The following is a 27,157-nucleotide window of genomic DNA, read 5'->3' as shown; positions in this document are numbered from 1 at the left end:
AGACATTGAATTTCAACGAGAAACTAAACTCGTGTTCAAATATTGTAAGGAGACAACATATGTTCATTTACTTCTTCTCATAGTTATATAAAACCAAGAATATAGGGGGAAAAAATTAAAGTGCATATTTTAACCTTTATGTACAAAATAACTTTTTTTTATTATTGAAAAGAAAACTGAAGGGGTGCAATGCTTCAATGCACTTGGGAAGAAAATAAAAATAATCTTACCCATCCAAGAAAAACATACTACAGAGTATATACTCGAACATATTAAAGTAGTACTAATTCATCCCAATTCTCTTTTATTATATGATAAAATAATTCTCTTTCTGTTCTTTTTTTTTTTCACAAAAAGAACACAGAAAAGAAAAGTAATTTCCTTGCCATAGAAAATACCATCAATATTAAATCTCTTAAGTTTGTTATATCCTGTATTCATATTAGCAAACTAGAAATAATAAAAGATGAAAAGAAAAACAAAGAACTCTCCGAGTCCACAGAATCCACTGTGTGTCCTTAAGAAATTTAATCTCCTCAAGTACCCGAGATTGCATATTAATTCCTCCCAAAATAAAACGGATAAACCATTAAAGAAATAGCGGTACTTCAAACTTTGATAATTTCAACGAACTCAAAAATGACAGCAACGAATCACACACCCAGACATGATCGATCGATTTTGTTTTGTAATAAATGTATGCAAAAGAAGGGAAGAATTCATTGCAAAAAAATGAGAGAAAACCTCTTTATTTATAGCCAACAAAGGGTAAAGGTCACAACTCTTTGAAAAGAAGACAGCCTTTCAGTAAGGTCACAACACTTTGGAAAAAGGCACAACCTTTCAAACGGTCACAACACTTTGGAAAAGGCACAACCTTTCAAACGGTCACAACACTTTGGAAAAGGCACAACCTTTCAAACGGTCACAACCCTTTAGAAAGAACACAACATTTCATAAAGGTCACAATCCTTCGGCATAGTCACAACCCTTTAGGAGAGTCACAACCCTTTATTTCCTGTTTACATCTTTAAAACCCAACAGCCTACATAATGCTCGTGTATTTGTACTTATACTACTTTTGTGGCATTATGTTTTATGTAGATCCTGATACTAACAGTTCACATCCTTAATTCCTTATCTCCTCCACCTTCTCACACACCTTCAAAGTGTAGGGTCACACTTTTAAAGTGTGATTTAGCAGCTTGATATTCCTATAATTATTACAATTTTGAATATCACCCTCGTTCATGAACAAAGTAATCACTGTACACTATCTCCATGCTTTTGATATCTTTGTTGTCTTGAAAATGACATTGAACAACTTAGTCATTTAATATATACCTGCCCTACATGTACTTTTTCAAAATTTCACTGAAATTTCATCTGGGTCCAATGATTCTACCTTTACACATCCTATGACTAACACTATCAATTTCTTTTAACCTTTATTTATCCACACTTATAATACCTACAATCATGACGTGTCTCTGAACCCTCATTTTGATCCTTATATGTTTCCTAAATTTTAATAATTATAGTGCTTCTTCTTTTTTCAATTGTTTGCTTTATGTGATGAAGTAGTACTGTTTATAGTGCAGATTGTTTTGGCTCTTTTATTAAGTGGCTATGCCCAATTCTTGAGATAATATAATTAACTGACATTTGAATTTAAGATACTATAATTCCATATAACTATAATATTATATATATTGTAAACGTGCTGTTACACTTTTCTTCAATATTATAGTGTAAATTATAATGGATGTGTAAGGGCCTAATTGGTGCAAATCATTTAAATGGAAGGACTAGATTCTATGACATTTTGCAATAGAATTTTCTTTATTTATTTCTCTTGTGTTTAGTTTATTTCAATTTTTATTTTTTATAATTTTTAATCCAATACGAGATTAAAGGATATTTTGGTACATTCTGTATCTATTTTTAATTTAACATTATAAGATTCAAAAAAAGATTTTACTATTAAAATTTTTATAGATAAACAAATTGAAACAAATAAAGTATAATTTATTGAGACAATGCAATTTAGGTGTGGATTTCCTTTACAAAATCCTCTAACTTACTTTTTTGACATTAACAGGTCGTTATTGGTGATAGAATCATACTTTTTTAAGACATTTTTCTTGCATGGCTTTGTCCTAGTAGTGCAATAGAAATAGATAAATCATAAACTATACATGCACTATAAATAAATAAAAAGTGTAAAGAAGAATGTACTGGCCTTATCTGGTATGGTATATATATGGACATTTGTTTTAACCAGATGACAACTTGTAATTTGAAGAATTGTGAGAATTTTACTTAAGTGGCCCACCATAGTATTTTACTTAGTTTATTATTAGTATAAATATTTTTAAAAAAAGAAGTAAAATTTAGGTTTAACAAACATAAAAATCATATTTGTATGGTATAGCTATAGTTTGTATAATTGTGTTCCATAGCAAACAAGAGCATCAGATTTGTATAAATCACTGGCAGGAGCATCAGATTTGTATAAATTGCTGGCAGACCTCTCGTTTGTATAAAAGCGATATGTATTTATATAATTATAAGTGTATATGATAAAAATATATGTATTTGTATTTGTATATACAACTTTGTCTCGTTATATACAAACACAAAGTCAATTTATACATTTGTGTTTGTATAAAGTGAGAGAGGCAAGGGAGAGTGGAGAGCGAGATCTGGGAGAATGGCGAGCGAGATTCTCTGGGGAGAGAGACGAACGAAAGGATATGTATATATACAGTTTTCTCTCGCTTTATACAAACACAAACATAATTTATACATTTGTGTTTGTATAAAGTGAGAGAGGCGAGAGAGACTGTCGAGCGAGATCAGGAGAGTGGCAAGCGAGAAATCTAGGGAGAGAGGCGAATGGCAAAGTGTTTGCTACGGATTAGAATTAAATGAAACTATGGTTATAGTATTTAATTTTAATTAATAATTTATTATTTTATACAATTTTCCCTATAAAAAAGAATATTGAATTTAGATGAAGAAGTAGAAAATTAAGAAATTTAGAAAAGCCCATGTAACGACCTGCTCCCGTCGTTATGGAAAAGCCAATGGGGAAAGAATTTGGGCCAAAAAACTTTTGAGTAGTGACTTGAAAATTCCTAGCGTAGTCCAGATTTGGCCGAAATTTGAACCAGGTAAGGTCTAGGGAAATATGGTAATGAATGAGAGAATTAATTATGAATTTAATCACATGAGTGGATAGCCAAGACGTTAGGAATCCCGTACAACTTTATGGAATCGAATTTAGGAGAGTAGAACTCCCAAAACTGATCTTAGCGTGAACGGGTAGTTTTTGAACATCAGGGATTGAAGGTGTGTTATGAAATGGGAGTTTGGAACTCAAATTTTTACTTTCTGTCTCCGTGCAAGCCACCGGGGCGGGATTAATCTCGCCAAGGAGGGGCCGCTGTGGCGGGTTGGGTCCCGTTGTGGCGGGACAGTCGCAACTTAAATCGGGTAAAAACCGCAAAACCTATATTTTCTGCAAACCTTCGTTCTTGAAAGCTAAGAGACGACCCAGAGCAAGTTCTTGACAGTTTTACACTACTTCTAGCGCTAAAGGTAAGATTATTGCTCCCCTAATCCATTTTCTGATCCATATAACTTAGTTTTTTGAGTAATTATCATTGGGGGAGGGTTTTGACCTGAAGTTAACGCTGGGAAAAGCCCTAATTGAACATTAGGATCTTGGGTTTGGCCATGGATAGATAGATTGACTATTATCCGAGTAAATTAGGCCTTATTTATTGATCTTTGCGTTAATTGATTATTTTTAGACCAAGAACAAGTGGAAAGAATTTGGAAAAGGAAGGCTCTTGGTCTTAGGAGGTTTCGAGCTTGGTTTCGAGGTAGGTGATGGTTCAATTTCTTGTTTGTGTGATATACGTTGGTTAATTGCTTTATTGTATGCATGCGTGTATGTGAATAGTGATATATGAATCGAATCTAATGCAAATGAGTAAATATATGAACTACATGCCATGAAACCATTACTTGATTGTATAACTATGAGTGTTGTTCATTATTGGTGTGATTGTGGTTGTGGTTGTGCTGACTAGATCAGGTGTCACGTTCCGACACATATACTGGATCAGGAGTCACGTTTCGACACATATATTGGATAGGGTATCACATTCCGACACATATATTGGATCGAGTGTCACGTTCCAATATTGGATCAGGTGTCACATTCCAAAACACTAACAGTTTGGGTATTGGTTCCATGAGAGGACCACTGTGATTATTGTATTCATGTCTAATTGTCGTTGATATTGGGAAACTGTATGTTGCTCATGAAATAATAACTAATCTATGTATTTTGTATATATGTGTTTATTGTGCTGTAATTGTTTGTGTGTATTTCGCTTACTAGAGTGGCCGCATGATCCTACCACTACATTGTGGTTTGTGTACTAATATTGTACTTGCTCGTTCTTTGTTGAGTACAGGGCATCTTCAGGCGGCTGGCTACTGATAGACCTCAGATAGGAGATTACTGATCGAGACCAAATTCAAGGGTAAGTCAGTTCTTTCAGGCTGTCATGGGTCCTCTATTGTTTAGTTCATTCTTTTTGGACTCAGACTTTCTAATTAGATTTACTCGTATCTTTAGTTTTGGGTTTGTACCTTTTTCTCTTATACTTATTGATTAGACTTTCATGTTCTAGGGGTTGTTTTTTCCGCAATAGTTATGTTTGTTGTTTGTTAAACTTTCGGACTTTATGGGAACTCCATATTTCTTTAGACACTTAAACTTGCTTCCATATCTTTAAATACTTAGTGTCTCGTTACTTTGCTTAGTTGGGTTGTAGTAATGGTTCTCCCACCGAATGGTTAGTGTAGGTGTTAATCATGACAGTCTGGGTCGTGACAAAGTTGATATCAGAGCCTTAGGTTTGTTGGTCTTATTGTACCAAAACGAGTCTAGGAAATCTCTTTGTTTCTACTCCTTTCGTGCTATTACTTGAATCCAATTGGTATCTAGGTGATACAAATTGGTATCCTTCCTCCTTCACTCTATGGTTAGAACTAGAGCAACAAAAATGGTAACACCAACACTAGCAAGAGAGGATGTGTCCTTCCAAATAAGCATGTTTCCCCGATTCAATGTGGGCATGTAATGACTAGTGACAAACTTGAGGTTTTTATTATGTTCTTAAGGTTGAAACTTTCATTCTTCATGGGTACTGAATCTGAAGATTCTTATGATTTTCTTGTTAATTGTCATGAGCTGCTTCATAAGATGGATAAGGTAGAGTGATTTGGTGTTGAATATATAATATACCAGTTCAAGGGAGACGCCTAAGTGTGGTGGTGGTGGTCTCATGTTGATTGCCGACTAGTAAATGTACTACTCATGACTTGGGAAACATTTTATAGCTTTCTTTATGGAGAAGTATATGCCCTGAACTTTGAGGGATCAGAAGAGAGATGAGTTCCTGAATATAGAGCAACATAATATATTTCTTGCAGCCTATAAGGCCAAATTTTGTGTTTAATCCAAATATGGTACTCCACTTTGCTTCAGTCAAAAAGAACAAAGTCATCGCTTTGTGAAGGGATTAAGGTCAGATTTGCAGATTAAAGCTTATAGGTGACAACATTCAAGAAGTTTTGTAAGGGACGAATGGATAATGAACACCATTACTTTGGAAAATGCATTTAGTATGGTTATCATAACCTATGTGGGTTGCTTAGTAAATGATGGAATTATGTTGCAACAATTGAAATTAGAATCTCTACTACGATTTCCTAGATGAAGTGTATATCAAAGAGGGTCATGATATGACTACTCCAATAGCAATGATGCTTACTTGGTTAAGTTATTAAGTGTGTTACAATTGGGGAGAACCTGTACATATGAGGAGAGATTGTCTCCATCCGCGCATGTCTGACCCTGTGCCGCAGCATACCAGAGCAGTAGTACCCGTGGGCAGCGGTAATAATGGCAGAGAACGTCCACAAGGTGGGCGAGGAGGGAATCAGTGAGGCCAGGGAAATGGTAATACAGGTAGAGGAGCAGTGCAGCCAGGCAATGAGGTTGCCTGTCAAGATGACAGGGCTCAATTTTATGCCTTTTCGGGCAACACCAAGGTTGAGGCGTCTGATGCAGTGATCACAAGTACTATTCTTGTCTATGAACGAATGGATACTATTTTGTTTGATTCGGGTTCTACTTATTCATATATGTCAGTTTAGTTTGCCCTGGGATTTGATGCGGTTTGTGATGTGCTTGATGCCCCCATCCATGTTTCTACCCCAGTTGAAGAGTCAGTCATAGTCACCCATGTATATCGTACTTGTCCTGTCATGTTTATGGGTTTTCAGACTTGGGCTGATTTGGTTATTCTAGATATGACTTACTTCGATATAGTCTTAGGCATGACTTGGTTGTCCCTCTATTATGTTGTGTTTAATTGTAATGCTAAGTCGTTAACTCTAGAGATCCAGGGTAGGGAAAGGTTAGAGTGGGAAAGGGTGTACAAGCCTAAGACAGCTAAGGTCATATCTTTCGTGCATGCTAGGAAACTGGTGGGGTAGGGGTGTTTAGCGTATTTGGCTCATATTCAGGATGTTGATATTGAGCCTCCCTCTATTAAGTCTATTCATGTAGTATCTGAATTCAAGGAAGTGTTTCCTACCTATTTTCCTGGTATGCCTTCGGATAAAGATATTGATTTTTGCATTGACTTGGAACTTGACACTCGCCCCATCTCCATTCCTCCTTATCGCATGGTTCCGACAGAAATGAGAGAGCTTAAAGATCAAATCAAAGAGCTTATTGCTAAAGGTTTCATCCGTCCTAGTGCTTCCCAGTGGGGTGCTCCTATCTTGTTTATTAAGAAGAGGGATGGTAGTATAAGGGCTGATGATTTTATCTTAAGCCATAAAGGAGTGGATTGATACCGGAATGACAAGCTTATGGATAAAGAAAGTCTCATTGAGTATACTTGGGTAAAGGCAATTGAAGATTTTAGTAAGAAAGTGTGTATAAAATTGGGTTAGTCCTTTGAATTTTATGAGTATACCTGAGTTTAAGGTGTCATGTCGATGAAAAGGTTGACTTCGTAGTGATAGCCAGGCTAACTGAGCATAATGGTAATAAGAGTTCGTGATGGGATGTAACTATATAATAAGATTGTTGGTTAAGCAAATTTTGTATAGTAATTACGACTTGTGAGTATCTAAGGTTGTGGTTTTCTAATATTTGGTGAGTAACGTAGTTGTATGGAAAGTTTTAAGAGATGGTGGGACACCACTCGAATAGAATTCAAAAGAGCTAGAGTTATAATGAAGAAAAAAATAGTGGGTTGTAGTATTGCCTTTAGAGAGGGCGAGAGAAAGAACATCATATTTTATCTCAAAGGCTAAAGAGGTATCTTCAGAGGGGTAGATAATTGGGTTCAAAGACATGTGATTTCATTCGTTTTGTTGTGGCTATGGTAATAGTGTCACAGGTCCATCAAATTGGTTAAGAACTATTGAAAAAGACTTGAGAAAAGAGTGTACATACATTAGCTCGAGTGTGATGATAAGTTCTTTGTTTTTATTTTGGAGTTAAGTAATGAGTACGATTAAATTTTTTGCAAAGGATATTGTAAGATTGATGGAGAGGCGATCAATGATAAGCGAAGATCCATGAATTCATAAAAATCTTCAAGGTATAAGCTAATGTTAATAGATAAAGGGATTGTGTTATACATTTGAATTTACAATTTAGATTTTACATTGTAAGTCTACATTCGTGGTGATATATTTGTCAAGGTATGAATTTACTAGGTGAGAAATGATCAATTGTATCTAGTATTGAGCATTTGAAAGGATCTACACCTAGGTTGAGTTGTAAATTTTAAATTGTTGATTGTTAAATTACCTAAGAAAGGGTTTCATTTAAAAGTGTTGGTTTAGAGTAAGGTAAATGGTCGAAGTGTTTATGATGGTTGTTAGTATTGAGAGTGTGGGCTTCAGTGGAATGATGTGAAGAGTATGTGGATAGAACTGAATGGAAATGGCTGGTATCGGATCTTCAGAGGAAAACCTTTAGTGTTATTCAATCTTTATTCCGTAAATTCTTATATGACCATCTATTTCATTTTGTACATGATTGTAAGTATGATTCACTAGTTATGTTCACGTGTGTTTTCACTTTTGTGGGTGGATCCCTAGTGGTGGATCGGGTGTATCGATCCTGCAATGTTCTCTTGGTTGAATGTGGGGATCATTGGGTCCAATTTTACTGTTCTTAAGGGTAATCTACAATCACAATTACTAATCCAGCATTTCGATAGTGTTGTTAAAGGGTTTGTATGCTTGGACATATCTCTCGATGAGTATCTGATGTCTAAAGATCAAATTTTTATAGCTTAAGTTCATGGAAATTTATGTTGTGAGATGGAGATGTTGATAAGAACTATGATTGTTTGGGTATTATGAGTGAGTGTTGGTTGGTTCATGTTCACCTCTAATTGTAGCGAGTATTGATTTAGGATTTTATCATGGTTAGGTGAAAAAGGATTCATCTTGATAATTGTGTCAAGGTCCTTGATAACATGTTGTAGACGTGTGTACGATCAACTTTGGTGGTTATTGGGAGTAACTTTTGTTGTTAGTTAAGTTTACATACAATAATATTTATCACTCGAGTATTGAGATGACTTCATTTGAGGCATTGTATGGGAGGATGTGTAGGTATTCAATTGGTTGGTTTGAGGCTGGGGATGTGAAACCTTTGGGGGTTGATTTGGTGTAAGATGCTCAGGAGAAGGTGAGAAGCATCCAAGCTAAGCTTTTAGCAGTCCAAAGTCGACAGAAAAAGTATTCGAACCGTAAGGTAAAGGACATGACGTTTCAGGATAGTGAGCAAGTTCTTCTAATAATGTCACCCATAAAGGGGTAATGAGATTCGGTAAGAAGGGCAAGCTTAGTCTTTGATACATAGGACCATTTGAGATTTTTTATTGTGTAGGGCCAGTGGCTTATAGGTTGGCCTTACCTCCTAGCTTATCTGGAGTTCATCCAGTGTTTCACGTGTCCAAGTTGAAGAAGTATCATTGGGACGAGGACTACATCATAAAATGGGACTTAGTTTTGTTAGATAAGACTTCAATATAAGGAAGAACCGATTGCAATTCTTGATCGCGATGTCCGAAAGCTGAGGACCAAGGAGATACAGTCCGTGAAAGTTTAATGAAATCATCGTTTGATTGAGGAAGCTACTTGGGAAACCGAGAAAGACATGCGAGACAAATATCCCAGTTGTTCAATGATTCAGGTACTAATGTCCTCTTACTTAGCCAGTTTTTCCTAATTCATCACTCGGGGACGAGTGATGGGTAAATTGATATCTATTGTAACGACCTGTTTCAGTCGTTATGGAAAAGCCTATGGGGAAAGAATTTGGGCCAGAAAACTTTTTAGTAGTGACTTGGGAATTCCTAGCCTAGTCTAGATTCGGATGAAATATGAGTCAGGTGAGGTCTAGGGAAATATGGTAATGAATGAGAGAATTGATTACTAATTTTATCACATGAGTGGATAGCCAAGATATTAGGGACCCCGTACGACTTTACAAAATCAAATTCGGGTGAGTAGAACTCCCGAAACTAATCTTAGCGTGAACGGGTAGTTTTTGAACGTTAGGGTTGAAAGTGTGTTGTGAAATGGGAGTTTGGAACTCAAATTTTGACTTTTTGTCTCTGTGCAAGCCGTCGGGGCGGGATTAATCCCGCCAGGGAGAGGTCGCTGTGGCGGGATAGTCGCGACTTAAATCGGGTAAAAAACCCAAAAACGTTATTTTCTACAAACCTTCGTTCTTGAAAGATAAGAGATGACCCAAGACAATTTCTTAATAGTTTTCCACCACTTCTAGTGCTAAAGGTAAGATTATTACTCCCCTAATCTATTTTTCGATCCGTAGAACTTAGATTCTTGGATAATTATCATTGGGGGAGGGTTTTGACCTGAAGTTAATGGTGGGAAAATCCCTAATTGAACATTAGGATCTTTGGTTTGGCCATGGATATCAGATTGATTATTATCCGAGTAAACTAGGCCTTGTTTATTGATCCTTGCATTAATTGATTGTTTTTAGACTAAGAACAATTGGAAAGAATCCGGAAATGGAAGGCTCAAGTGTCATAGGAGGATTCAAGCTTGGTTTCGAGGTAGGTGATGGTTCGATTTCATGTTTGTGTGATATACGATGGTTAATTGCTTCATTATATGCATGTGTGTATGTGAATAGTGATATGTGAATCGAATCTAATGAAAATGAGTATATATATGAACAACCACATGCCATGGAACCATTACTTGATTGTATAACTATGAGTGATGTTCATTATGGGTGTGATTGTGGTTGTGTTGACTGAATTGGGTGTCACGTTTCGACACATATATTAGATCGGGTGTCACGTTCCGACACATATATTGGATCTTGTGTCACATTCCGACACACTAACAGTTTGGGTATTGGTTCCATGAGAGGACCACTGTGATTATTATATCCATGTCTACTTGTCATTGATATTGGGAAACTGTATGTTGCTCCTGAAATGATAACTAATCTATGTATTTTGTATATGTGTGTTTACTGTGCTGTAATTGCTTGTGTGTATTTCGCTTACTGGAGTGGTCGCGTGATCCTACCAGTACACTATGGTTTGTGTACTAATACTGCACTTGCTCGTTTTTTGTTGAGTATGGCATTTTCAGGCAGCTACTGATAGACCTCAAATAGGAGATCACTAATCGAGACCGGATTCAAGGGTGAGTTAGTTCTTCCATGCTGTCATGGGTCCTCTATTGTTTAGTCCATTCTTTTCGGACTTAGACTTTCTAATTAGATTTACTCGTATGTTTAGTTTTGGGTTTGTACCCTTTTCTCTTATACTTATTGATTAGTAGAGTTTTGGTACAATGACTTTCAGGTTCTAGGGGTTATTTTTTCGCAATAGTTATGTTAGTTGTTTGCTAATCTTTCGGACTTTATGAGAACTCCATATTTCTTTAGACATTTAAACTTGCTTCCGTATCTTAAAATACTTAGTGTCTCGTTACTTTGCTTAGTCGGGTTATAGTAATGGTTCTCCCACCGGAGGGTTAGTGTGGGTGTCAATCACGACGGTCTGGATCGTGACAGCCCAGATGAAGAAACAAATTAAAAAGTTACTCTTTAATGTAAAAGAATTTGGTTTCTATGTTTGTGTGTTTTTTAGTAGAGGAATTTACATAAATCTTACTAGTTTAAGAGTTGATTACTTAGATACATTCAAGTTTGCAATATTATTTGTCTTATCAGATTTTGGTGCGTCCAGATACATCTAGATACATGTATCTCAGGATATATGGGTCAAATTTGTTATAGATGCATTGTATCCAAGTGGATTCACATCTATTTGAAATAGATAACAAATCTCGCTCACTTCTGCCTCATTTCGCTCGTCTCTCTCCCATCTCACTCGCCATTTGCTATGTATCTAGGATCCTAGATACATGCGAATAATTTCGCTTGCCTCCTTCCCCATCTCGCTCGCCTCTCTCCCTGTTTTAGTGTATGCGATAGCAAAAATACATGTATTTAAGTGTATCTTTCTCAATATATCTCTTAATTAGTGTTAAGATATGTAATATTTTGAAAGTATAGATAATAATAGTATATATGGTAGTGAAGTATGTCTAATTATGTAATTTTCTCCTTTTTAGTATTATTGTTAATTGATAGTTATCTTTTTATAACTTAGTCATGATTTTCCAACTAGATATTTTTTATTATTTTGTTTTATTGTCTATTATTTTAAGGTCGCGATTTTTTATTTAATTTATTGTTATTATTAAAAGAGGTAGAGATTTGAAGAAAAAGAAGTGGATAAGAAAATATAAGAAATTAAAAAAAAAAAAAAACACACACAAAGCAAAAGGCCACATAAACATTAAGAAATTGACAAGTGCTATAGGCTCCCAAATTTGGGGCCTTATTTTTTTATTAATAAATAAAAAGATTTTCTTTAAAATAAATAGAGTATTTTATTTATAGAAACTAGAAAAAATAAACTTTCATGAAATAAGGAAAGATATATTAGAAGAAGTTTAATATATCTGGAGTATTATGTCTTAAAAAAATAGATCAATTATATTATTAATTATAAAAGGATTATTAATAACTTATAAATGGATCGGTTATATTATTAACTACAAAGAATTATCAGAAGAAATTGATAATAAAAGAAGTGAAAAAGGACAAATATACCCCCGAACTATCGTAAATGGTACGTCAATACCCTTCGTTATACTTTTGGGTTGTGTATGTCCTTACCGTCAATATTCTAGAACGTATATACCCTTAGGATAGACGGAGGGACACTTGTCATAATCTTAAAGTACTACCCAAATTTAATTTAATTTTTACCCCACCCATCTTGCCCAATTTTAACCCATGACCCAAATTGTAACCAAAAGCACCCAAATCAAAAGAGAAGTTTGGTAAGACAGTAAAATCTCTCAAATTCCTCTTTTCTTAACTTATACAATAACTAATTTCAAACATTTAAATTTGAACAACATTTTCAACTAAGAAGAACATGATTTTTTTTTTTCAGAAACCCTTTAGACAATTTCTTATTCTTCATCTTCTTCAACAAAATTTTTGTATAATTTTTCAGTTAATTTGGCTGAAATCACTCATAAAGATTTGATTTTGAATGTATGAGATTGGAAAAACATGATGGAACTCAAATTCCTTAATTCAATTTCACCTATAAAACAACCACCAAGTCTTAATCTCTTCCCCACACTCAATCCACCAAAAAAAAAACTTTTAACTTTTCACAAGTTTTGATATTTTTCTAACTGTTTTTGCATATGAAGCTTTTCATGCCTCTAAAAACACAGAAACAAGCACACATGATTGAGCAGAAACTAGAGAATGAAGCAGTCTACGAGTTGTTTGTGCTAACAAGGTGTACGGCGACTATGCTAACACCGAAGAAGTGTACAACCAGATAGTGTGTGCTCATCTGTTATGCGTGGGGCTCGAAGGACTAGAAGAAAAAGAATTAATTTGTGGAAGAACTGACACCAAAGGGTGTTTAAGTTAGGTTAGATTGGGGAAGAAGAAGAGCGTTTTTAACTTGGTATGGGCGGGTTAAAATTATGAAAAATGGGTGGATTTTTTTTATTGTGGGTAAAAATTAAATTAAATTCGGGTAGGCCTTTGAGATTATGACACGTGTACACAACCCAAAAGTATAACGAAGGATATTGACGTACCATTTATGATAGTTTGGGGATATATTTATCCTTTTTTCCCATAAAAGAATTATTAATAACTTTGCAAAGGCATCATTCTATCATTAGTATGCTTGAGCTTCCCTGAATATGGTCATTCCTTATGTCACTTCCCATTAATGTAAATAGGAGGGTGAGGGGGTCAATTATGAAATGTTTTAGTTTAAGAACTAGTTAACAACAACACTATATATAATATTACATTAATAAAGCATAAATAAGGGAAAATGGTTCAAAATATATTCAAACTTTGACCGAAATTGTTGTAACAATCTCAAACTTTGGGCATAACATATTACCCCTGCACTATTTAATAGTGTATTTTAAAGATATATAGGTGTCCACGTGGACATCGTCAATATTGGATCATTATAAATAGTAACTTGTGTAGTTGGGCACTTATGTATCTTTAAAATATATTATTAAATAGTGCAGGGGATAATAGGTCTTGCCCAAAGTTTGGGATTGATACAACAATTTCGGTCAAAGTTCGAATATATTTCAGACTTTTTTCCCCATAAATAATATAAGAAGGTTTTGACATTTGAGGTATTAACTGCCAAAAAAGGTTTTTTTTTTAAAAAAAAATTAATAAGGATAGAAGCTAATGGTAGGGGTGTACAAAATCGAACCGAAAACCAAACCAAACCGCAAATCGAGTCAAACCGAAAAAAAACCGACTAGTGGTTTGGTTTGACTTGGTTTGGTATTGGGAAAAAAAACCCGACTATATTTGGGTTGGTTTGGCTTTAACTAAAAAAAAAAAAACCCGTGACCAAACCAACCCGACATTATATATGTAATTTAAAATTTTATTTTATACATAAAAATATTTACTTTGATATAATTTTAAAATATTTCTTATACTATTTCATAGTTTTTATCTTTTAATAAATTATTTCAAGTTTAAAACTCAGATCGGAATGGTCCAATAATGATTATAGTTCATAGATGTTGATAATTATAATAAAACATAAAAATCAAATTAATACTAATGCAAAAAGAAAATCAATTCAACACTAAGAATGACAATAATATTGAATATTTGTTCTTTTTACATTGGCTTAGACAATTAAAATACATAATCTAATTTTAATTTTTCTTAAATATTTAGTAATGTAACTAATAGTTATTAAACTTATTTTAGCATGATTTAGTACTTTTAAATTATGATCATTTGCAATATTTATTTTATATGATGATTTCATTATTATTTTTATTGAATAGTTTTAGTGTCATCAATACTCATCTCATATTTTGTGTTATTTTCTTAAGAAACACCTTAGATAATTGTATTTTGGTTGGACTAAAGAAATATTTGGAGCACAAGTTAATTATATGTTTGTATGCAAACTTTACGAAAAAATCCAAAAATCCAAAAAAATCTGAGGTTTATTAGTTTGGTTTGATTTATAAATTTAAAAATTTGACACAATGGTTTGGTTTGGTATTTGAAAACCCCGAACCAACCCGAGGTTGAAAAACCCGAAAAAATCCGAATTTTATTAGTTTGATTTGGTTTATAAATTTAAATTTTTTATACAAATGATTTGGTTTGATATTTGAAAAACCCGAACCAACCCGGTCATGTACACCCCTAGCTAACGGTTTGATTAAAAATCAATTACATAAATTGATTTTAATTTAGTCTTGGTTTGATTTGGATTTAATTTTTTAAAATCCATAATATTTAGTTTTTTTTATTGAGAAAATGAAATCAAATCAAATTGATAAGTTACATACATAAATTTTGTAATTATACATAAACAATATATTATTTTTTACAAAAAAATACCTCTTCGTTCGACGTATCTTCTTTATACCAAGGGTAAAAAAAATTCAATATATATGCTTTATAGGTGTTTTACATTAGCTTTTCGCTGATAGTTTAATTTCACATCAATAAAAAAAAATCGTCAAATAAATAAAATTATGATGAATAAAATATTGATAATGTTATTAAACATTTATCAAATAAAAAATTATTTTCTAGACTGACTAAAAATATATGTCACATATATAACACCATCATTCCCTCTTTAAGTCTTTTCTGACAACTTTTCCGAATGTCTTTGATCAACCAATTAGAAAATTTAGATAATGTTTTCAATTTGAAAATGTGATTTTATTCCACTTTGGTACTAAAAAGATGCACTCAGAATATATTAATTGATAAAAAGAATATGAAAAAAAAAATGAAACATATAGAATGGCCATCCATTCCATGTATATTTTTTAGTAAGTTAGGTCTGCATGAAATTAAGCTCAAGTGCAACCTCCACTTCAACTAGTATGTTGTAATTGGGAAATAATAATTCCATCCAGTAGTAATATCCACTTAGAAAATAAGAACAAGAGAATAATTAGAATATCATGTCATGATAAAAAAATTGAGACAGTTCATAATGACATCTATTCAATTCTTATATTACTGTTGAATACTATGACTGGAATTTTTTGGTGTAGTAAAGGTGTGCTTGTTTTGTAAAAGGAGTGTGACTTTTTTGAACAAGTGTCTGTTTTAACTATTTATGTTCTCTATAAATAGAAACGTCAATTACTCCAAATTAATTGCTTTTTAATTCAGCTGATAATAATAAACTTGTTATATTCCAAAAGGAGAATTGTTTGCTAACTTTATAGATAGATAATCACTTTTTTTGAGACTTTATTAATAATAGGGAAAAGGGTCAAATATGCCCCTAAACTTTTCGAAAAGATCTAGATATACCCCCATTTAAAGTTTGGCTCACTCATGCCCTCGCCGTCCAACTTTTGGTCTAGATATGCCCTTATAGTGTTAGTTTGCCTGCTGGAAATTGCCACATCATCTTTAAATGCCAAATGGAATTGCCACGTCATTTTTACATTACCACGTGACATTTATATTAAAAGGGAAAGGGGTCGCTTATGCCCCTAAACTATCCGACCCATAAATCACCCCTCTTTTAAATAACCTATCCAACCCATTTTCAACAATTTTGTTTTATTTTTATTTTTTTGGATAAATCCCAAAAATGAGTAATTGATTAATAAAAAATAGGAAAAATATGAAAAAAATATAAAATTAACGCCAAAAATTTACAAATAAATATAGTAACCTTAAATTCAACAATTTCAATAATTTTTTAAAATTTTTTTTTTTTTTTTTGGTAAATCCCGAAAATGAGTAATTGATTAATAAAAAATATGAAAAAAATATAAAATTAACGCCAAAAATTCACAAATAAATATAGTAACCTTATATTCAACAATTTTTTTTCATATTTTTCCTTTTTTTATTAATAAATTACTCATTTTTGGGATTTGCCAAAAAAAATAAAAATTAAAAAAAATTGTTGAAATTGTTGAATTTAAGGTTACTATATTTATTTGTGAGTTTTTGGCGTTAATTTTATATTTTTTTCATATTTTTTATTAATCAATTACTCATTTTTGGGATTTACAGAAAAAAAAATTAAAAAATTAAAAAAATTATTGAAATTTTTGAATTTAAGGTTACTATATTTATTTGTAAATTTTTGGCGTTAGTTTTATATTTTTTTTCATATTTTTCCTATTTTTTATTAATCAATTACTCATTTTTGGGATTTATCCAAAAAAAATAAAAATTAAACAAAATTGTTGAAAACGGGTTGGATAGGTTATTTAAAAGAGGGGTGATTTATGGGTCGGATAGGTGTTTTAAAAGTGGGTCGGATAGTTTAGGGGCATAAGCGACCCCTTTCCCTTTTAATATAAATGTCACGTGGTAATATAAAAATGACGTGACAACTCCATTTGACATTTAAAGATGACGTGGCAATTTCCAGCAGGCCAACTAACGCCATAAGGGCATATCTAGACCAAAAGTTGGACGGCGAGGGCATGAGTGAGCCAAACTTTAAACGAGGGATATATGTAGACCTTTTCGAAAAGTTTAGGGACATATTTGACCATTTTCCCTTAATAATATCATGTCTCAAGCCTTTTCTTCCCATTCTCTTACTCAAATATACTATTTGATATTACTACACTCCTCGTACATGATCATCCTACTTACTCAAATATATTATATGATTGCAGGGAGCTACTTCAGAAGCTGGGGAACCCTCAATTCAGCATATCTATAGACAAATAAATCAAGTGACAGATGCATTAGCAAAGGAGGGTAATAATCTAACACAACCAAAATTCTTTTTGTGTTATGAAGTTCCATCGATGTTTGTTTTGAAAAACCTAGAGATAGACATAACAGGAACTCGTTTTGTTAGGCTGACTAATCCCTTACTACTCTGAATAAATGTATAAATAGTACTATTAAATCAACCCCTTCTCCTAGCATCAATAGTATATATAGGTTTGATGGAATCAATTTCACAATATATAATAATAACATGCACTTTATCATATGTTTAAATGTTTAATTGAAACAAATCGTGATTTAAATAGCTAAATAAAATTTAGATAAATATTCAAGATACATATTAATTAAGCCTTTAAATCATCATGGCTAACAAGTTGATAATATGACGACCTGCAATGAGCCAATGATGCATGCCATTTTAATTATATCCTACTAAAGCTTCTTATGTGACACTTAAATAAAAAATCAACACAGTATCAAATAAGTAATTGACATGTCCAATATAATAAGATGTGGCTAAAATCATTTCAATCGGTATCAATCATAATAATTTTCCATTTATTTTATATTATTCATTTGGTTATATATTATCAATGTTGTTTGCAAGTCACGTCATTAATAGAGGTACATCACATAACGTCATGATAGTGTTAGCTATGCGAGACTCAACTGAATCCACGAATTCCCTTTACTTTGTCTATAATCTGAGATCATAAGATTCAAAAAATTCCTTTTATATTTCAAATTTTGTGCCCAAACAAACAAAGAAAATATAAACAAGAGTAGGGGTGTGCAAAAATCGAATTGAAAAAATGTTATTGGGTTTTAAATGGGTTTATAAAAAAATGTTATTGGGTTATTGGTTCGGTTTCGGTTTTTATTATTGGGTAATTGGGTAAACCGATAACCCAATAAGATGGTAATAACTTACTACTTTATCCTTCCTAAATGAGTATTAAATATTAATAATTTAATATATAACTAGACACTTAGTACTCTACCCACTTCACACTAGGCCGCTTTACTAGTCTTTATTGTTTACTCAAAACCTAAAGACTAAAGTAAGGTTCGCAATTGTAGCTATTTAATTTTAGTTTTAGTTTTAGTTTTAGTCTTGTTGGACTATTTGATTTTAGTTTTAGTTTGTAATTGTAGGTTGTAGCATTTGCAAGTTTGTAAAGGTCTGTAATTTGATTAACATTAGAAATTTCCTATTATGTTTTGGCGGTGACATGTAATTATAGCCTTCATACTATATTTTCTCTTATTGATGCAATTTCTCATTATATTTCTTGTTTCACTATATCAAAGCATTTAGAGAAGTGAGAAGTCATATAATATTTTACGGACATTTTTTTATTGGGTAAACCGAAAACCGAATCAATAACGATCAAAAACCAAAAATCGATAAAAATATCTTATTGGTTTGTTATTGGCTTAGCATATTTTAAAACCGAAAACCAATAAATCGAACCGATAATACATAAAATTGAATCGAACCGACCGATAGGAGTACTTTTTTTTTTCTCTTCTCCATTTCCACTTGACAAACCCTTTCAACAATTCTTACTGAAAATAATCACTCCACTAACTAATCTTTGAAAAAAAAAATCCTACAAAAGCAATGTCAACAAATTAGAGGATTCATCACTCAAGTAACTCATCCATAATCCCTCTTAGTCTCTCACAACACTATCATGCATTACTAAGTAGACATTAATTTGGACATAAACTTGAAATGCATAGATGCCTATTTTAACACGTTTTAAAAAATAAAAATAAATGGTAAAGCATCTTGTTCCACTAACTCTATGATAAGGAATTATCATGATCACTTACCAAGAATTATTATATTCCAACTCCTTTTGATACACCATATGTTGTTGGGATTAATTTAAAGCTTAGTATAGGAATTTCACTACTTCGCAATTTTTACTATAAATTGAGCCCTTGACTAAATAAAACTTAGCCAAACAAAATTATTTTACCAATGAAGCCACTTTCATTTTCTTTCTTTAAGATTATGAGTCTTAGGGTAAAGCCATTTTGGATTGAATTAGGGTATTTCACAACCCTTTCATTTTTAGGTTTCTTAGCTTTGAATTATTTTTCAAAACCTAGAACCCTACCGTCTTTTCGTCCTCAAAACCTAGATGTTTTTTTCACTTCTGTTTCTTCAACCACAGTTTCTAGTATGTCCACTATTGAAATGGAAGTTTTCTCAAATGTTCAACTTGTTTTCATGACCATATTGATGTTTCTTGGTGGGGAAGCTTTTACCTCTTTTCTTAGACTTAAACTCATCAAGAAAGAAACCAAAGATGAATCTTTTAGTAGCAACGATTATGAACTAGGAAATGTAATAAACGTTGACGATAAGTTAGAAGATGTAATAATAACAAACCCTATCGAAGATCATAGTCATGATCATCACGATGAAATTATAAAGATGAAATCGATAAGATTGTTGAGTAACGTGGTTTTTGGATATATTCTAGTTATTATTCTTCTTGGTTCATCGTTAGTTTCTCTCTATATAATAATCATCCCTAGCGCGAAACAAATCCTTAACAAAAAAGGTCTTAATTTACATACTTTTTCACTATTCACCACAGTTTCAACATTTGCAAACTGTGGTTTTGTACCTACAAATGAAAACATGATGATTTTCAAGCAAAATTCAGGTCTTCTTCTCATTCTTATCCCTCAAATCCTTCTAGGAAACACTTTGTTTGCTCCTTGTTTACGCCTCGTTATAATGTTCTTATGGAAAATCACAAAGAGACATGAGTTTGAGTATATTTTGAAGAACTCGAAACGTGTTGGATTTTCTCATATTTTTCCATGTTATGAAACAATTAGTATTGCAATTACTGTTGTGGGATTAATAGTATTTCAATTTGTTGTGTTTTGTTCATTGGAGTGGAATTCTGAAGGTACTTCTGGATTGAGTACTTATGAGAAGATTGTGGGATCTTTGTTTGAAGTTGTGAATACAAGGCATACTGGTCAATCTGTATTTGATCTTTCAACTTTTACTCCAGCAATCTTAGTATTGTTTGCCTCAATGATGTAAGTATTCTCTACAATTTTTGTTCTTCTTAATTTCTATCGTGTTCTGTCTCAATTTACGTGACATACATACTTCTTTGTTTCATTTGTGTCTGAAAGAATTAATGTCACCTTTCTATAATTAGAAATAACGTATTTTTCAAATTTTCTTTTTACCTTTTAATGAAATGATTTATCATCACACAAATATCTAAGATTTGTTTTAGATTACCAATTTTAGAACTCTTTCTTTCTTTTTCAAATTTAATGTTAAGTTACAAAGTGTTGCATGAATTGAGATATGAGAAAGTAGTTCATTGTTTAGAAGTTTATCATCCACACGCAACTATGTTAATACTAACATATTTGTTTAAGTTATACTGTAATAGGATATGATAAACAGTTAACTACACATTAGGTTTAAATATTAAACAAATGTGTTAAAAGTGTTACAACGCTATTAAATCACTTCAAAATAAAATATAAGTGTATGTCTATTGGAGGATGAGATTGATGACTGTGGAAAAATGATATTTTTTCTGTCTCAATTTATGTGAGACTTTTTTTTTTAAAAATTGTCTTAGAAAGAATGTTATCTTTTTATAATTGGAAATAATTTTATTTGAAATTCTCTTTTTACCTTTAATAAAATGATTTATAGCCACACAAATAGTCAAAATGCATTGTAGATCACAAGTTTCAAATTTGGTTTCTTTCTTCAACTATCAAATCAAACAATATCACATAAATTGAAAAATAACATATTACAATTTTTTAACCTGTATTGATAGTGTAAATTTTCTTTACACTATTATACCATTTATATCTATATACAATTTAACTATGTAAATTTTCTTGTGTGGCTGGTTGGAGTGTTATAATTCGAATATGGCTTGTGGAATACAAGTACAAAACTTGCATAAATTTGAGTCTGATCATTAATGGTGGACACAGGCTGGCTAGCATTAAAAATTAAGAGATATTGCATATTTTCATAATTCATTCTCCACTAACAATATTCATGATAAGTTGAAGCACTATATATTCATATTGTCTCTAACTAATTTAATATTTAGACTTGAACTTCTTTCTCCAAGCCACAAATTTTTCAAAAAAGGACTCACAATATTAAAAGATTTTATACCTTATATACAATTTGTCAATCTTTTTCAATTAATAATGTGGTACTTTGTTCACACGCCCATCAAATCTTCTCTTGAACTAAGTTCCACATAACACATCACCACGATTATCCACGTTGGATCAATTTTTGAAATTCACTGTGTGAACCCATATTGTGGGAGTATTTTATGGCAACAGGAGCCCACAACTAGCTTGCTCCACACCATCATCTTCCTTCGTCATACTAGTCCCTCTTAACCTAAGCTATGATATCAATTGTTAAGATAAATTAGCTAAATGATACTTTTAATATAGTGTGATATTGTCCACTTTGGATCAAGTCCTCATGATTTTACCACTACAAGAAAATAAGGAGACAAAATTTTGTAGTTAAACAATAAAAATGTTATGGTAATCCCATTTAGTGGCGTTAACGATAGACTATTTGAAAATTCAATTAGTTAGGAGCTAATTATATAGCGACAGATTAGCCAAGAATTATTGTTGAATTCCGTTGCTAATTTCATGTTTTCTTGTAGTGTTGTCTCGAGAAAAGCTTCACATCATTAACAGATCATACACCTTATAAATAGCTCCTCAATCTTTTCAGCTATCAATGTGAAATTTTGTTCGTACATCCAACAAAGATAATGAATTTCTCCTCCATTGGGCATTGATTGTGTAAAGGTTTTTAAAATGGATTAACAGCTTCTTGTAATGCTCTTCCTATTTATTTATATTCTCACATAAAAGCAACTATATATATATATATATATATATATACATAGAAGTGACAATATTTTACTACTCCATAAATAGAGAAGTCATGTAGATACCCTACTTTTTGATATTCCATTTTTAGAGAGTCACAAAACAATTCATATAATGGAAGATCTAAGAACACGTTCTTCTTTTCTTTCAGCCACATAGCAAATTCCTTATTCTTACACAAATATTCATCATTGTTTATTTATTTATTTATTTATTTTGACTTATACCTTGACTTCAAATCAGTGATTTGGTGTATCTAGCATATTGCTTTGGATCCAACATATGTATTTTTATTAAGGTTTTAATATATTCATTAAACATATCATTTAATACTGTAAGTCTGTAACATTTGTTATAAAGCTTATTGGACTAATTAGGTTACCCTTTATATATTCTCAAATTATTTTTATCATTTTAAAACTTTTTAGATCATGTATTAGAGTAACCATAAATATTTTTAAAATGATTCTTTTAAATTTTCTAAAATTCACAATTTTTATATAAGGAAAAAACTTAAATATTTCATTGAACTTTGAGAAAAGAACTCATTTATGTCATCTGTTAAAAATGTGATTCATTTATCTCATTTTCATTTGTGAAAAAGTTCACCCATGTCATTATTTATTAGCTAAAAACAATTTCGATTAATTTTGCAAAACTTCTTTTACACGTGGACAATGATAATTTGACCACGTCATTAATCAAATTATTTTTTGAAAAGACAAAAGGCTTAAATATGTTATCACACTTTGATAAAGCACTCATCTATGCCATCAGTTAAAAGTTTGGCTCATCTATGACATGGATGAAATTTTTTCTCAAACAAAAATGACATAAATGAGCCAAACTTATATTGTATGACATATATAGACTTTCCCAAGATTCGATGACATATTTAATTCTTTTCATCTGCTTCTTGTCTCTCCACGTCTTCAGTTTTTAGTTCTTGATCCATGACTCACTTCTATATATACTAAGCATGTAATATTTCTTGCCCACTCTTTTATCATCCTTTTGCAAGATTTATTCGTATCATCTCCCACTATAAAAGGAGAAGGTGAATAAGATGCCAAGATATTGTATTTGATCATAAACTTTATTAAATATTTTTGATGCGTTTTAATTTATGTGACACTCTTTTATCGGTGAATATAAATAAAAAAATGATATTTTTCTATGTTTAATAACAATTCGACTTTAAAATATTCATTTTTATTTATAATGAGTTGATCTATAATCACAAATATCTATAACTTAATTATTTCAGCTCACAAGTTTTAATTGCCTTTCCTTTCTTTCTATAAGGACTTGACCCTGAGGAACCCCTTTCAGTAAAATATTACATTGTTTATATTTATATGTTTAAAATATATAGAGAAGATGTTGAATCCTCTTTGATTTCTTTGAATGTATAAATCTTCATATTTAAACCCGTTTAATGAAAATTCTAATTCTCCCAGTTATCATATAAATAGGTATGGAGGAAGTATGTAATATTAGTATAACAATTATTACTGCCCTATTATAGTAATACACAGTAATTTGTAATGAATATTGTTTGCAACAAAATTTAAAGTGACAGAAATAAATTGCAATCACAAATAATATAGGAAGAAACTAAGAAATATAGTTTTATTGATAAATATTGTGGGTATAATTTTGTTCCTCCCTTGATTCTTCTCTCATAAGATTTATCCATGATTCGAGGGTCGTTAGTTGCGTATTTCTCAAATAAGGATGATTTAAATTTGATCTCTTTATGAATTTGTGCAATATTCGAGATGTCTTTTCAGGGGAATATAATACCCTTTATATTGGCAGGAACGAGGGTTTAGGATTGAGTAGCCTCCAAGAATCCTAGTTGGAATTCAATACACCTTATAAGAATCCCAACTCGAATTAAGCACGTCTTATAGAGTCCCACAAAATTTCTATGTCTACGAGTGTCAAAAGCTTTCTATTATAAAGTTAAAATGTAAGAATTGCAATGGTTGTTTTACAGGTATCTATCATCCTATACTACTTTTTTGCCTGTTTACAATTATGAAGAGAAGTCAGAAAAAATGAAGAAGAGTAAAGGGAGAAGCTTAATGGATTACATATCATTATCACAACCTTCTTGTTTGGTCATTTTTACCATTCTTATTTGTGTTGTGGAGAAAGACAAAATGAAAAATGATCCACTCAACTTCAATGTACTCAACATTCTCTTTGAAGTCATAAGGTGAGTCCACCACATTTTCACTTCATAAAATTTTATTGACATTTTTCATCTCCACATGCCAAAAAGTGAGCATCAAATGGCCAAATTTATGAGTTATTAAGACTACTGATAGTTTAAGAGATCTAAATAAAACGCGTCTAACTTTAAGGGATGTTTAGGTATTGTGCCATATTAATATTATAACTAAGGTGATTTTCACTCCAACTCATGCATATATATAATGATGATAATTTTGCAGTGCATATGGGACTGTTGGAATGTCAATAGGGTATAGTTGTGCTAGGCAAATAAATCCAGATGGCCATTGCAAGGATGCTACATATGGATTTGCTGGAAAATGGAGTAATACAGGAAAGTTCATTTTGATAATTGTCATGTTCTTTGGAAGGTTGAAGAAGTATAATCAAAGAGGTGGAAAGGCTTGGAAAGTATTATAACTTCACAACTATGATTACTTTTAACTATCATCTAGGTACAAATTGTATGTAAAATAAATATAAATTTGCAAGATATCTTTGAGCTTTTTCTTTCTTTTGCACTTTTGTAAAACAAGGTATTGGTATATTATAATGTAATCTGCAGATAGTTGGTTATCTTCCTTGTATATATGTGAAATTTGCGCTTGAAGTTCCTCCATTTGAACTATTGTGTACTTGACTAGCACATGTACTGCCTAGTATTGTTAGTGCCAACCAAGTTGTTTAATTTTTGTCCAGGATAGGTCTCTTATACATAACATATTGATGTGTCATAATTTGCTCCAAAAGGAGATCACTCCTATGTTTGATGAAAATCGACCTAAGAAAAGCTTATGATTTGATACCGTGGGAATTTATTGAGGAGATGTTGGATGGCTATGGTTTTTCCAATAAAGTTCATATAATTGATCATGGAGTGTATCACCACTACTAGTTTCTCTGTGAAAGTTGATGGGGAAGGATATTTTGAAGGGAGGAGAGGGTTGAGACAAGGAGAGCCCATTTCACCACTGTTGTTTGTGTTAGTCATGAAGTACCTGACTAGAGTATTACTATTTATTATGAGCAAGCTACTTGATTAGAAATTCCATTTAATGTGTAAAGGTCAACTACTTACTCGTCAATGTAAAGGACATCGGTACTAAGAATTACAGTAAAAGAACTATTCAAGCTCCTTACAAAAGGCAGATCAGCTTGATAACTCGATAAGTTGTATTGACAGAGCTATGAAGGTGAACCACAATGAAAACCATACTTCCCCCATTAGCATGCATATAACAGAGCAATCAACCCCTTCAACATCTCTCATAATGTGTTCTGTTAATAGCAGGATTATGGAGGTCATTGGTCACTTCTCACAGACTACAGGGTTGGTTTCCAATACAGACAAGTCTGGTCTTTAATTATGTGGCAAGAGTGGATGATATGACAAGGGACAAACTATTGGAATGTACACAGGTTGTACTGGGCACCTTTCCAATGAAATACTTAGGTTTGCCATTGTGGAACAAACTGGATTGTCATCAACTATATATGTCTAAATATAACATAGAAGATTCGAGCTATACAAACCAGGCACTTGTCAAAGTTCAGGTCATAAATTCAATGATCTTTTTGATAATATAACTTTTGAGGGTCTTCGTTCATCCTACCGATAGAAAATGCAGAGATTTTTTGTAGGGTAGCACTGAGAACAAAAGGAAGATTACATGGAGCAATGTGTGCAAGCCCAAAGCTCAAGGAGGTCTTAATATCAGAAGCTCTGCAATCACTAGAATAAAGCAGTTGTAGGAAAGTTGATCTAGATCATGTTGGGAAACTTTACGGGTGAAATGGATCCATGCATGGAATTCATATGAAAAATGGAAAGGACTTTTGGATTCACCGACCTTCTAATGATAGCAGTTGATATTGGAGGAAGCTCAATAAGTTAAAAATGGGCATGATAGGATGGTATAGCAATAGGAAATATATTCTAACTTCATCTGGTAAGTACTACTTTGTTACTAAGATCTACCCGATTAAGATTGAAATTAGAGCAAATTTGGAAAAGTATGATATTATTTGGACTAGGATCATGCAACCTAAACATAGATATATAATGTGGCTATCTAACTAGAAGAAGTTCTTGACAAGAAGCAGACTACTCTCTATGGGGATACAATGTGAAAATACAAGATGTGTACTTTGTGATCAATAATATGAAGAAGACTTCAAGCATCTTTTTATGTCATGTCAATGAACAAGAGAATTGAGGAGGGAAGTTGTAGTGTGGCTAGGGATTCAAGTCCCACAAACAGAGGTCAAGGAAATTCTACAATGGATCAAACGAAGACATTGGAATAAGATAAAAAAGGAGATACTAACAGCAGTGTATGGTTCTGTGAATTACTTCATCATGGATATATCCATGCTTCATGCGCTCTTCCTTGTTTTCTGTCCAAAAATGATGTTTTTCACAATCTGCAATCTTGCTTGATTTGTGTTACTACCCTGCTTGAGTGTAGGATTTATTGCTCCCATAGTACTGCGTTACGATCCTTCCATATCTTTTATATA

At 32.3% G+C, this 27,157-nt stretch overlaps 1 protein-coding gene across 1 annotated transcript; it reads left to right on the top strand.

The window, feature by feature from the left end:
* Positions 1-19,413: 19,413 nt before the first annotated feature.
* Positions 19,414-25,247, top strand: LOC125808546 (sodium transporter HKT1-like). Its single transcript, XM_049488229.1, has 3 exons — positions 19,414-20,524; positions 24,399-24,620; positions 24,859-25,247. The coding sequence occupies exons 1-3, from the start codon at positions 19,443-19,445 to the stop codon at positions 25,055-25,057; spliced, it is 1,503 nt and encodes a 500-aa protein (XP_049344186.1). The 5' UTR covers positions 19,414-19,442; the 3' UTR covers positions 25,058-25,247.
* The last annotated feature ends 1,910 nt before the right edge of the window (positions 25,248-27,157 follow it).

The sequence above is a fragment of the Solanum verrucosum genome, unplaced genomic scaffold (assembly GCF_900185275.1).
Source record: "Solanum verrucosum unplaced genomic scaffold, falcon-dt-bn FXZP01000160.1, whole genome shotgun sequence".
NCBI classification, from domain to species: domain Eukaryota; kingdom Viridiplantae; phylum Streptophyta; class Magnoliopsida; order Solanales; family Solanaceae; genus Solanum; species Solanum verrucosum.
Note: the sequence above shows the minus strand (reverse complement) of the source record. Positions and strands in the feature narration are given on the sequence as shown.